This window comes from Danio rerio, chromosome 24 (genome assembly GCF_052040795.2).
Source record: "Danio rerio strain M-AB ecotype USA chromosome 24, GRCz13ab, whole genome shotgun sequence".
NCBI lineage: Eukaryota > Metazoa > Chordata > Actinopteri > Cypriniformes > Danionidae > Danio > Danio rerio.
Genome location: NC_141044.1, coordinates 1710935 through 1725000, shown reverse-complemented (window position 1 = coordinate 1725000; position 14066 = coordinate 1710935). Strand labels below are relative to the sequence as shown.

At 35.3% G+C, this 14066-nt stretch overlaps 1 protein-coding gene across 4 annotated transcripts in view; it reads left to right on the top strand.

Moving 5' to 3' along the window:
- pard3aa (par-3 family cell polarity regulator alpha, a) overlaps positions 1-14066 on the top strand; it is a 647780-nt gene that overhangs the window by 590818 nt on the left and 42896 nt on the right. For 2 of the 4 annotated variants that reach the window (XM_087309012.1, XM_087309011.1), the window contains one exon: positions 10124-10585. The exons of the other annotated variants lie outside the window; for them this stretch is intronic. In XM_087309012.1, the coding sequence (XP_087165138.1) occupies positions 10124-10163 (40 nt within the window). In that variant the 3' untranslated portion in view covers positions 10164-10585. Of the gene's footprint in view, positions 1-10123; positions 10586-14066 lie in introns of those variants that run through there. 4 annotated transcript variants of the gene reach the window in all.

The window sequence follows — 14066 nt, the reverse complement described above, 5'->3', positions numbered from 1 at the left end:
AAGACAATATTTTTTGCTTGTTTAGGAAATGCTTATTGATGTATACATTTTTAAATACGCAGGGCTCTATTTTAACATTTTAGGCAGTCTGAAGTGCATTAAGCATTAGGAGCGTGTCCAAATCCACTTTGTGAAGTTTCACAAACTAATTTCGAGAGGAGCACATGATATGATTGACTGCAGCTGGTCTCTCATCATTAGTTATCCAATCAGATTAATCCAAACTTACTATCTCATATACAATCATTAATTATCCAATATGATTAATCCAAACTCACTATAGGTAGCCCAGAAAAAAATACTCCCTTATCTTCGTTTCCCGAAGAAACCCCCCATCCACCCCATCTCCATCAATTCTTCCTTTACCATGGGTAGCTCTCGAGAACCACCTGATCTCGTACTCCCCTTACATGCTCATCGACCAGGCGGTAGCCCTGGGCTCAATTATCCCCGAGCTCAGGGTTCTCTCCCGGGACAAGTGTAAACTCTTGAATTATATTTTAAGACTAGAAAAATACGCTCTTCACCCGGCACATGTTCTAACAGGGTTGTGCTCATTCTCTCAATGAGCTATTTGAATGTATTTAAATTGTAATGTGCATTAAACCAATCAGAGCCTCATCTTACATTCGATTTAAGAGTCAGTTGCGTCACACCCTGTTGCATTTGCTATTTACCTGTCGACTTTGTAAGTGTAAAAGCTGAACGTTTCATTAGCAAGAAAACAGTTAAACAGATAAAGAACGAGCCTCCTCCATTCAGCCTCTTTACTTTACTTTTACTCTTTACTCCTTTACTTTGGTGGAGTGAGGAAACGGTGGAAACTCACTCCACTGAACACATCCATTAGCCCATATATTTAATTTCCTTTGTTAAGCTCAAAGATTTGCTTCAAAACTATTTCTAAATTCAGTTCTAATCTCCAGCTAAGGAATAAATGAACAATAATAATGAAGTGTGGTCAGAAAACTGAGTTATATCCAAACACACGTCCCCTTCTTATCCACATATGCTGATGCAGACGTCTCCAAAACCCCACAGCTGGACACATCTACACTTGTTTTCATTAAATCAAATGTAAATATGCATATAATAAATAATACTGCTAATAATAATATTAACATTATGATAAAAAAATGCTAATTTTAATGAATACATTGAAAAAAGCCCCCCAGCATGAACAAGGCATGGAAGTAGTGTTTTTTTTTTTTTATATATAGTAAATAATATTTATTATAATATTTTAATCCTTCAATTGTTTTCATTTGTAAAAATATTTATGTATTGCTGAAAATTCTGTGTATTAATCAATGTGTAAGCATTTTGACCTGCATAGGCGCAAAACTAACGCGCTCTGCTGGACTGTAGAGCAGCTTTTAGTTGGTCAATGGCGTTGTCTAAATCAGTTTCCCAGAATAGCAATGCTATTAACACACCTCCTTTATAGACCAGCACACCCATAAGTCCACAAAGTAGCACAAATGGATTGGCTATTTAAACAATGTGGCGGAAAACGTGAAAATTACACCTGCTCTGGTCTGAAAATAGCAACAAATGACTTAAAACACGTCTTGCACCTTATTGCGCTGGGTATATGATAGGGTCCGTAATGTTACAGGGTTTACACCACCAAGACTCAGCAATATAAGTGTCAATGTGAGCAGTTTATATAGTGTGTAATCAGTGTAGGATGAGCTACCAGCTGTCTATGGATGTAATGAAAGGTGAACCGGAACAGGTGTGAGTGATGTGCATGACAGGATTTGTAGTCCATATGATCACAGGGTTGTAGTCCGGATGATAATGAATGTTGTCTAGCAATCTGTAAGGGTGAACATAGTAAAAAATCTCTCTGTTAAATAAATCTCTCTGGGAAATAAAATATACAGGGGTGCTAATAATTCTGACTTTTTTGTATTTAAACTAGAAGCAAGCTCTAAGTAAGTAAAGCATGTTTTTTTATGGAGTATATAGAGTGTGTGTTAGCTCAGATTTCCCCTTTCTCTGCTCTATTTTAATCTGTTCTGCATATTCTGAAGAAGCCATGAAACGTAAACCACCAGGAATCATGCTTCAGGAATGACTGACAATAGATTGGCCAGATAATCCCTTTTGCAGATTCAATCGCACAGCTTAAACCATGCAGCAGATGTCAAATAATGAAACGTCTGCGAGTTGCCCACTTCTGAAAGCCAGTGCGGCGGTGAATGCTGGAGGTCAACCGTGTGTGTAATAATCTAGAGCTAGTGCCCATTCACATGCTGATTTCCTAGTCTATCCATTTGCATTAAGTGTATCCTAATTGGCAACTGCAGGCTGATTATGGTGTGTGTCGTCCGGGGTGAAATACGAGCCTCCGCTGATGTCAGACGGGTGTAAATCTAACAAGAACGGGTCATTCAAGATTTCGACAGCAGTGAAATACTGCCTCTTGAAATGTGTGTCGATGTGTGTGCTTGTGTTTATGAAGGAAAAGGACATAAATTAGCTGTAGAAGAGTGACTCTCTTTGCTCATGCCGGATAGATTGTCCATTGTGTCTTTCAACAAATGTTAGGAAAAAATCAGTAAAGTTTTTATGTGAAATTTTGTGATTTGTGTTTTATTAGTGGTATTTTTTTTAATTCATTGATGTTTTGAATTCCATTACGTTGGCTCAGTGGTTAGCACTGTCACCTCACAGCAAGAAGGTTGCTGGTTTGAGTCCCGACTGAGTCAGTTAGCATTTCTGTGTGGAGTTTGCATGTTCTCCCAGTGTTGCCGTGGGTTTCCTCTGGGTGCTCCGGTTTCCCCAACAGTTCAAACACATGCGCTATAGGTGAATTGATTAACTAAATTAGTCGGAGTGTGTGTGTGTGCGTGTGTGTGTGTGTGTGTGTGTGTGTGTGTGTGTGTGAGTGAATGAGTGTATACAGGTGTTTCCCAGTGCTGGGTTGCAGCTGGAAGGGCATCTGCTGTGCAAGATATATGTTGAATAAATTGGCGGTTCATTCTGCTGTGGCAACCCCTGATAAATAAGGGACTAAGCTGAAGGAAAATGAATGAACGAATGAATGAATGAATGAATTACATTAAGGCACCCTGGTCTTTCCTTTATCTGTCTTCATTTACTCATACTTGTTTCAAATCTTTAAATATTGATTAGTAAATTAATTCCATAAGTAAATTATTGAAGAGTTTTAATGTTTTTGTATTTCATTTTATGAACAATTCTGATTCCAATAGATGATTTAATTATTTGCTATTAGTTTTTTGTCAGCCTGTGTTTGTTGTTTCAGTTTTAATCATTAAAATGAATGTGTTTATATTTCAAAATCAAGAACAAACATCCGTCAGTTCTGTAAAAATATCTATTTCAAAGATAAAAAACATTGTTTTAAATCTCACTTTTGCGAAGGAGTGGCGAAGCAGTGGCGCAGCAGGTAGTGCTGTCGCCTTACAGTAAGAAGATCGCTGGTTTGCTGGTTCGAGCCTCGGCTCAGCTGGCGTTTCTGTGTGGAGTTTGCATGTTCTCCCTGCCTTCCATATTGGAGCCTAACCATATTGATTTTATTCACTCTTATTGCTAATTTTGTGGTAAACAATTCATCTGTGCAGGTCATTAAGAGAGAAAAAAAAGTTTGCTCTTGAAATCTAATCGTAAAATCTAAAAATGCACTTTCTGTTTGTTATCAGTTCAATACTCAGATTAGGTCTGTCTGAGGTATTGGGCGTGGCTAATATACTTAACCACACCCCTCCAGCTGTTAGTTTTGACAACAAACAGAAATGGTGAGGAGGAGGAGGAGTCTGTTTGGTTATAATAACTCTCCCCAAACCCTCTTCCCCATCTTTCTCAATGAAACGCCTACTTCACTACATCCAATCAGCTCACAGTAAAAAAACAAGCCACGCCCACTATTTTTTCATTTAATATTCCATTTCTTTAGGAACTGCTTCACAACATGAAAAATAAAAATATTTGCTGTCATCAGCACGTTGAGCAGCTGTGGAGACGATCACACGACTGTGGAAACGTGATTCATCAGCCCAGTTTGCTCTTTCAATCTTTTCTTGTAACATTTAAATGGGAGGCGGTGCAGAATCTGACCTTTCTTTCCGTGGAGGTTTTGAAAGACTAATGCACCGGCTGCTGCTCCTTCTGAGCTGCTTATTCTGCTCCATTTAGAGACGCTATGAATCGGCTCCTAACCGCTCTATTCAGATCCACTTGGCTCCTCGGAGTCTAAATGGACTGGTCACAACATGCTGACAGAGTTTATCGATAAAGTCTGTCTCCATTAAGATTTACTGTACTTGTCCATTCGTTATTGAGGGGGACCACCAAGATTCTTTCTGAGAATAATAGTCATAACAACATCCGTTTACATTCAGTGCAATCTAAAGATAGATAGCGAGTAGCGCTAGTGGTATTTAAATAATGAAGGCAAGACACTTTAAAACAATCAAAAATAATTATTTAAAATATATATATATATATTTAAATCTTCATTTTACCATTAAAAGAGTCAAACAAACTATAAATACTGCAGATTACACATCAAAATAATTCAATACAAAATACAGTTAAATAAACACATCATGTTGTACCACCAGCAAATGTAATTTTTGTTTGTATATGGCAAGTTTCTAAAATAATGTTTAAATATGTAAACAGTGGATTTATTAATTGAAGCTAATAAATTTTAAGAAACATTTAATTAAACCGGGTTTGATTAAACATTAGTCCAAATGTTATAAATATATATATATATTTTTTTGACTATATATATATATATATATATATATATATATATATATATAGTCAAAAAAAAATATATATATATATATATATATATATATATATATATATATATTTTTTTTTTTTTTTTTTTTTTAACAGAGGAAAGTAAAGGATATATGTTAAAATAACATAATATTAATAATATAGCATAATGAAGATAGAAATAAAATGGTAAAGTTTGGAGAATGTTATCAGAATATAGGCATAAATAAAATGGTAACGTTTGGTGGATGTAATCAGAATATAGACAAAAACAAAAGGGTTAAATTTGGTGTATATAATCAGAATATAGACAAAAATAAAATGGTAAAGTTTAGTGAATGTAATCAGAATATAGACACAAAAAAAGGGTTAAATGTGGTTTATATAATCAGAATATAGACAAAAATAAAATGGTAAAGTTTAGTGGATGTAATCAGAATATAGACAATAATCAAAATATAGAAAGGAACAAAATGGTGAGATTGGGTGTGTATTCAGAATATAGATGGAAACAAAGCTGTTCAGTTTGGTTTATGTAAGTGTTGAAAACTGAAGATATCTGAACTACAGTCACAAATAGATCACGTGCAATACAAAACTAACAGTGAAAAAGAGTCTTATCAAATACCTAAAAAAAAAAAATATTTAAAACTGACAATTATGTTTATTTTTTTTACCACAAATACAACCCCACCATCATCATAGCATTCTTCATACACGGCAGAAAACGCTTTTCTTACTTTGAGTTTTGACTTTTTTCACGTCCAAATATCATTCTGTTGTTTGTTGAGAAAATGCTTGAGTTGAGATTTTTTTATATTTGCACCATAAACAAGACTAAATCTCTGAGAAAATTGTATATAAATTGCTTATAGTTAACAATCTAATAACAAAAATGTCTATTATTGTACATTCATAATGAGACACGTCCTTCAGAGTCATAAGTGCTTGCGTGTGTGTGTGTGTGTGTGTGTGTGTGTGTGTGTGTGTGTGTGTGAGCGAGTGAGATTGATGATTTGAGTGGATGAAGGCCGACTGCAGGGTTATAGGGTCTTAGACGTGTGTTTCGGGCCCTGAATACATTGAAGAGCCCAGGCCAGCTTTCCTCCACTCTCTCAGATCCAAAGTATCGACCAGTCAATGACAGCGGATTAACAGCCTTAACTTCAAAGTTCATCTTTCTCTTTATGGAGTCTGCAGTTGTCAGTCAAACCTCGCGCTCTAATACTCCATTCCCAGAAACTCAATAATTAAACACAGACTTGAGTAACACTTTATTTTAAGGTGTCCTTATTACACACGTTCTGTGAACTCAAAAAATGACTTTTGCTGCATGTTCAGCACAACCATTTATTTGAAATGAGTTGAATCAACACAATTCCTAAGGTTATTTTAGGAGAGCTTAATTGTTTTATGTTCAATCCACTTAAATTTGTAAAAACTATTAAGTTAACTTCATCGATTTGTGTTGGGAGGACGTGCAGGAATTGTGAGGAACTCTTGCAGGTACTCTTTATTTAATGTTTTGTGGCAAATGCAAGTATTGCTCATTATTGATAGTGAACAATGCTTATACTTGCCAAAACCTGTTAAAATAACTAACTTAATTCATTACTGAAAACTCTTATAAATTAAGTTTGTCAAACTTAATTCATTTAATTGTAACAAGACAAAGTAATTTGTTTAAGTTTCCACTTTTCACAGTGTAGTATTTGCTAGGAATTACTGGAGTTTTTAACATTTTAGCAAGGGCACCATTAAATGAAGTGTAACTCGATCTTCTTTTTCATTTGAGGTCTTCATGATTTAACTTTTTATTTTATTTTCATCATAAGAACTTAATTTAACCATTTCTACACCATAAAAAGTGAAAACTTAAACTAATTACTTCGACTTGTTATAATTAAATGAATTAAGTTTGACAAAACTAAGTTCGTTTTTTTAGGTGTTTTAGTTTTAGAAAACAAGAATTGAACAGTACAGTCATTCAATATAATATTGTAAATATAATAATATTAGTAAAAAGTACTTTTATTAAAGTACAAATAATTCCCTTCACTTGTTAATATAAAAAGGGCGAGGCAGTGGCGCAGTAGGTAGTGCTGTCGCCTCACAGCAAGAAGGTCGCTGGTTCGAATCTAACCCCTTATTTGGCGTTTCTGTGTGGAGTTTGCATGTTCTCCCTGTTGTCCGTAGTGTATGAGTGTGTGTGTGTGTGTGTGAATGTGTGTGTGGATGTTTCCCAGAGATGGGTTGCTGCATAAGTTGGCTGCATAAGTTGGCGGTTCATTCCGCTGTGGCGACCCCCGATTAATAAAGGGACTAAGCCAACAAGAAAATGAATGAATGACATGTTAATATAAACATAATACTTTAATGTTTTGTGGCAAATACAAGTTGTGCTCATTATTGATAGTGAAAAATGCTTATACTAGCCATAAATAACTTACTAAAACCTGTTACACCTTCAATAACTAAATTCATTAATTACCGAAAATGTTATAAATCAAATTTGTCAAACAAATTAAATTAATTGTAGCAAGACAAAGTAATATGTTTAAGTTTCCACTTTTTACAGTGTGATGATATCTGTTTGTAAAGTAAAGTTGAATTCATTCAGACAATGTAAAGTTTTATGTTATTAAAAGAAAATGCTTTGGTGTATTTCGCATAAGGCCTAATGCTTATTGACCCGAGTCATTACAGATTAATGTCTATAAAGGAGCTTGTTTTTGGTTTTACTGACCATAAATGTGTAAGATTGCCGAGCCCAGAAGGAGAATGATGGATTGAATTTAATAATTGATAAAGGTCTGGTGGTGCTGTGGACAAATACCCCTGTTTACCGGAACATCTCCCGATTTGGCCGTCTGTCAAGCTTTAGAGTGTTCCTCATGAGACAGCATTGTGAACTGGCTCATACTAATGTTACATGTTTTCATTGGTTTAGTGTTGGCAAGACCTGGTGGGCGTGGCCAACAGTCATTACAGGAAGTGATCGCATTATAATTGGCTTGAGCTCAATCTGCCCATTCACACCAATGGGAGATCATGACCAGCAATTACTGACAGCTGCTCTGGACTGGCGAGCAAGGCTTTGTGTTGTAATGGACTGCTAGTAGCAAATGCATTGTGTTGCTACTGACTAGCTGGCATCGGCATGTCTCTAAAATGTCTCCTTTGTTACTGGTTTTGATGTTTTTTGGCTCCGTTGTCACCAGGTTTATTGGAAATATGTGCCCAGGGCTGCATTTTTGAAAACTGAGAAATGTATATGCTGGATTACGTCTTCTTAAAGTTTTTTTTTTTTTTTAACAAATCCACTAGAGGTCGCTGTGCACATTTCTGCCCATCTCAAAGTCCTTCTTTAAACAAGCTCAGTTATCTGCATACGTGGTAAGAAAAATGCAAATCCGAAAACAAGATTATTTTACTTATACTTTACTTACAAGGAAAAACTCACTTAATTTTCACTTTTTTTCTGACATTAAATGTTTTTGTTTTCGTTTTGTCTAGAAAATGCTTCTTGATTTATTAATTTTGAGATATCCTCTACTAAAAACAAGACAATTGTAGTTGTTCATATTATTATTATCATTATTATTATTATTATTATTATTATTATTATTGATATTATTGTTATTAATATTAATATACAATTATTATTATTATTATTATTAATAATAATAATATTATTAATATTATTATTATTATTATTATTATTATTATTATTATTGATAGTATTATTATTATTAATATCAACAATATTATTATAATTTTTAAAAATAATATTTATACCACTATTATTATTGTTATTATTATTATTATTGATATTATTATTATTAATATTAATATCAACAATATTGTTATAATTATTACTATGCTTATTATTATTATTATCATTATTGATATTATTATTAATATTAATCTAAACAATATGTATTATTATTATTAATAAAGAAATAAAAAAAATAATAATAATTATTTTATTATTAGTATTATCATTATTATTATTATTAATTTTGCAGTGTATCCCCTTAAAAGGTGACAACTACTGACATGCTACCCAAAGAATCAAGTGCAACCTGAGAATATGTGTGTATTTCTGTATTTATTTTAGATTGCTCAGACGCCAAATCCTCAACCCAAGTATTTGAATTCATCTGTGTCTTGTGCTACAGACATTACACATCTAATCATGTGGATTATTGAGGAGTGGAGTGCTATTCATTTTGTAAGTGGACAGGTTTTCATGCCTTGTAAGACTTGCATTGCATGAGAAATCAAAGTCAAAATAGAAACTCGAGGGTCCTTTCACTTGGACCGGTAAAACAACACCTACTGTAATAGCCATGCATAGCAGAAATGTGTTAAAAACATCTAGTAAATCAATAAAAAACAACTACATGTAAGTGTTACTATGCAGAATAAGTGTTAAAACAATAGACAATATTTGCACTCACAGCAGTGTCCACTGTCTGCCTTAGTCTGTGCCATTTATGTTTGAATGTTAGCCAGACCAAAGGACTTTCTCACACTGAGAAACAGGTGCAAGATTTAGTCTCACCCTGAAACTGAAAAAAGGCTCTGTGATATAAAAACCTGAGAGTGATTTTAAACTGTGAGAGCCAAAACCGAGAAACCAAATGTCCAAAATATATATTCGCAATAGTTTTAGACAAGTTTTCTTGAAATAAGAAAACCTAACTAGGTTTTATTAAAGAGAAAAGTCTTATACCACTTATTCCAAGCAGTGTATTTTAGTCTGATTATAAACCAGCTTGTTAATTGCTTGGTAAACCGTTTACCCTTTATTATTTTGTGTGGAAAAGGTCCTAGACTTGCTAAACAGGAGGATTCTGTTCATTAAGAATCGTCAGGATTTATTCTGTCTTCAAATGAGCCAAAACATTTCAACTTAAAACAAGATTATTGTAAGAATTAAAGCAGGATCACACACACATGCATGTTGTTCACATTTTTAGTAAATGACATTAAGACTTGACAGTATTAAAATGCAAAATTAGCACTTGTTGCTTCTCAAAAAATACTGAAGCTTGCTAAAGTTATTACAGCAAAATAAAGTCTTAAAAATACAAGGCTGGTTTTAAATCATGCCTCAGATTGTTATTAACTAAACTTGCAGGTAAAATGCTAAACTTTAAGCTTTACCAAGTAAAAAACATTCATAATAACCTCACACTATCTGACCTTGCATGGTAATGTATTCTTAAAACAAGATTGATTCAATTGTTTAGGCTAAAAATAAGACTAACTCTTGTCTATAAGGAGTTTTTGCAGTGTGAGATCCGTGCTTCTGCTCCTGTCTCCTCATTCCTGCTTGTATCTATTTTTTCAGAGACAAACAGCGTGACAAAGAAGCTGTCTGGCCCGATTAGAGAGGCTGAGGGTGTGTGTATGTATGGCATAGGGGCCCTTAAGTGCGCAGTGGGGGTCCCGATGAGTGTGCCTGGAACCCCAATGGGAAGTCAGAGGTGGTGCCCCGTTTACCTCCTGTATATGAGCACCTGCGCACACACACACACTTTCCCTTGGGAGATGCAGAGAGCTTCTGTGAAGACTAAAGCGGAGATGATAAATTATGTTGAGGTGGTGAAGAAATCCTTCATTTCTGAAATGCACACACACTCCAAATCTAGTCCAGTGGTTCCCAAAATGGGGGTCGGGACCCACCCAAGGGGTTGTGGGACAATGAGCGGGGTCTCTTGAAGATTTCCAAAATAGTTGAACGTTAGTAATGTAAAATGTTAATAATAGACATTAAAAAATCACATGCAAATAAAAAGCCACCAGCCTTTCGATTGATTGATTTATTTTTTTGCGATGCAATGATTACGTTAACATGAATATATATATATATATATATATATATATATATATATATATATATATATATATATATATATATATATATATATATATATATATATATATATTAAAGACTCAGATGCAGCTTTACAGCACTCGCGTACATTAAAAATAAATGCATCATCATTATCATTGTTATTAACAGTTATATTTGATATTATATTAAATATTTCATCAAGATTTGATATTATATCGTTGATCAACACAGCCCTTGGTGAGCACACTGGCGCTGTTGTCCTGTGATTGTCGAGTGCATGCTGCTGGTGGTGGTGTGGGGAGACCTCCCTCATGATTGTGAAGCACTTTGGATGTATGACCACGCATGATAAATGTGCTATTTAAATACACATTACAGTACATTACATTGTAGTGAGCACAACCGCACATCAGTTAGCAGGAACGCGGGTGAAGTCTTAGGGTGCTTTCACACCTACACTTTTGTTTCGGAATCTGTCTCGTTTGCCCAGTTACACTGCAAAAAAGGCTTTTCTTACTTAGATTTTTGTCTTGTTTCTAGTCCAAATATCTACAAATTCTGAAACCAAGAAGTATTTTCTAGACAAGCAAAACATGTTGTCTTGTTTTAAGAAATAATATTTCAAAATGAAGTGAGTCTTTCCTTAAATCAAGCTTAATAATCTGCCAATGGGGTCAGCAAAATAATCTTATCACAAATCGAAAAGTAAGATTATTTTGCTGACCCCATTGGAAGATTATTTTGCTTGATTTAAGGAAAAATTCACTTCATTTTGGCATATTACTTATTAAAACAAGACAACATGTTTTGCTTGTCTAGAAAATGCTTCTTGATTTAAGAGTTTTTAGATGTTTGGACTAGAAACAAGACAAAAAATCTAAGTAAGAAAAGCATTTTTTGCAGTGTAGCGCGGTTCGTTTGGCATATGTGAACAGGGCAATCGCGCTCTGTTCCGTGCCAAAGTAATCGCTCCGAGACCGCCTGAGTGAGGTGGTCTCGGCTCGATTGAAACGAACCCTGGAGCGGTTTGATTGCAGTGAGAAAGCGATCCGATCCGAGCGCGGTTATATCACAGTGTTTTATGAATATGTAATAGGCATACGGCTATATGAAGAGAGAATTATGAGTAGGGCGGGAAGTTTCGCGAGTCTCCGGATGCCCACAAGCGAGTGATGATCTCCCGGTAATCCTCAAATAAGCATCGTCGCGCACCCTTCTCATCCCTCCCCACTGCATCTCTCCTCAGACATGTCGCGCGCACCTTGTCAAACACCACCAAACCACCACCTCTCCTGACAGCTGAGCGGGACACTGCAAAATAAACCCTGACACTCTGACCAATGTGAGGAGAGTTTACCCGCACGTGTCTTGTTTTAACTCTTTTGGTCCGATTAGAACCTTTGCAGTGTGAAAGCGAACCGCTCCAAGAGCAAAGAGCAACAATGTAACATTTGTAATCTCTGTTTCGGAACAACTGAATCGATTCACAGGTGTGAACGCACCCAAAGACCCATACACTGAAAAAAAAAAAGATTCATTGGATATGCTAAATATTTTTAAGGTAAGTGGTTGCAAAGCATTTATAGGGGCTGAATATGAACAAACAAATTAGGTTGAACATTACTAAATTAAATTAGTTTGTTTAAATTCAGCCCATGTAAATAGTTTGCAACCACTTGCCTTTAAAAAATTGTGTAAATCCAATTGTTTTTCAGAGTAAACCTTCAGCATTTTCGCCCGCTTTGTCAGCTCTGCACCCGTCACTCATCCACTCATTCATGAACCGGTCAAACTTTGATTCACAGCCAAGCCTCCGAGCGCAATGAAATGAATGAAAGACGGCAGATATAAAGGACAAGCGATCGAGAAGAAAAGGAAGAGCTGGGGGGAGATAAATGAGATAAACGAGACAAAGGAATGATTTCTGTATAAAATATCAAAAGATTGATGAAGGGAAAGATTGAATTAACACAAATGCTTGAAGAATAAAAGAACTTCAAAGCTGCGCAAAGAAAAGTTGCAGCAAAAGGCACGACTGTTGTTGAGTCCGACTGTGTTTTATTGCAGATCGTCTGATCCTCATTGATTTCCTGTAAAGATCGGCGATAAAAAGAGCTAACTTTTGCTTTATCGCTGAAAATGACCAGCAGTAGTTCTGATTTAATCTGTCCGTGCCGTCTGTGCAGATCTATGAACGGAGGCGATAGATATGACAGGCTTTGAAGGGAATTGAGTCCGCAGGGGTATAGAATTAAAATGACTTAAGCTTTGATTTGATGCAATATGACTGAGGGCACAAGCAAAACTCTGCGTTTCATCTACCATATCTCCAATGAAGATTTGGAGGACATGGAAAGAAACCAGATATAGTCTGACAGGATATCAATCTGATAAAAAGGGAATAGGATCTAATGTCTGGCATTCAGCGGTGACTCACAATCTCCAATGCATATTTCTCTGTGCGTTTAGTTGAAAAATATATAAAGTTGAATATTTCACAGTTTGAAAAGAGTAGCAGTAGCTCTAAATCCACATGCTGAAACCTAGACCCTGTCCTAAATGCCACACTAAGCTTTTAAGCACCCTTATGCAACCTAAAATGTCAGCCTGCATTCTCACTGACTTGACAGACATGCAACAGATCCTAAATTTACCTTGTAGGTCCCATTAATTGCTTCGTAATGTGCATTTTTATTAGATTTTTGGCATAATCTCAAACAGGAAACAGGATGGGATACAAAGTAGCTCCTCCCCCATTGAAAACGAAACAGCCAATAGTGGTTCATTTGACATTAACGCACAAGCAATATTCACCCCAAAGAAAATCATATTTACTCTGTATGTATTCTTATATAGTGCTATTTACCAGAAGGGGACGTTATATATCCATAATATAATATCCACTTTCCCTATATAGTGACCCTTTATTATCCAGACGCTCTGCTGATTTGATACCATTATATGGAATTATGTTTCTGCCACAGAAAAGTGATTATTCTTAAGTAAATTATCATTCAATCAATCAATCAATAACTTTTTGACGTATAATTCTAATCTTTTCTTCTCACAATTGCAAACTACCATCTAATGTGGGCATGTCAGATACTAGAGAGCATGTGATTGGCCAGAAAATTTGATGAGAAACTGAATATGAGGTGATGTAAAAGAAATCATCGATTCTGGCGAAAGAGACATACCTAAAGATTTGATTGCTTGCATCTTTTAAATGTGAATTTTGTAACCTTTTTGGAGCGCACTAGAGTATAGATTGTCTTAAGGCTAACATATTGAGATCAACACCTAAAGAAATTAGTTCTGATTTCACCAGCACTCTAAATCTCACAGAGATCCTTGTACCTGGTTGGTCAATCATTTTACAAACCTGTAGCAGTTTCTCTACAACACTGAATCCCGCTGATGTTTAATGTAGTGACAA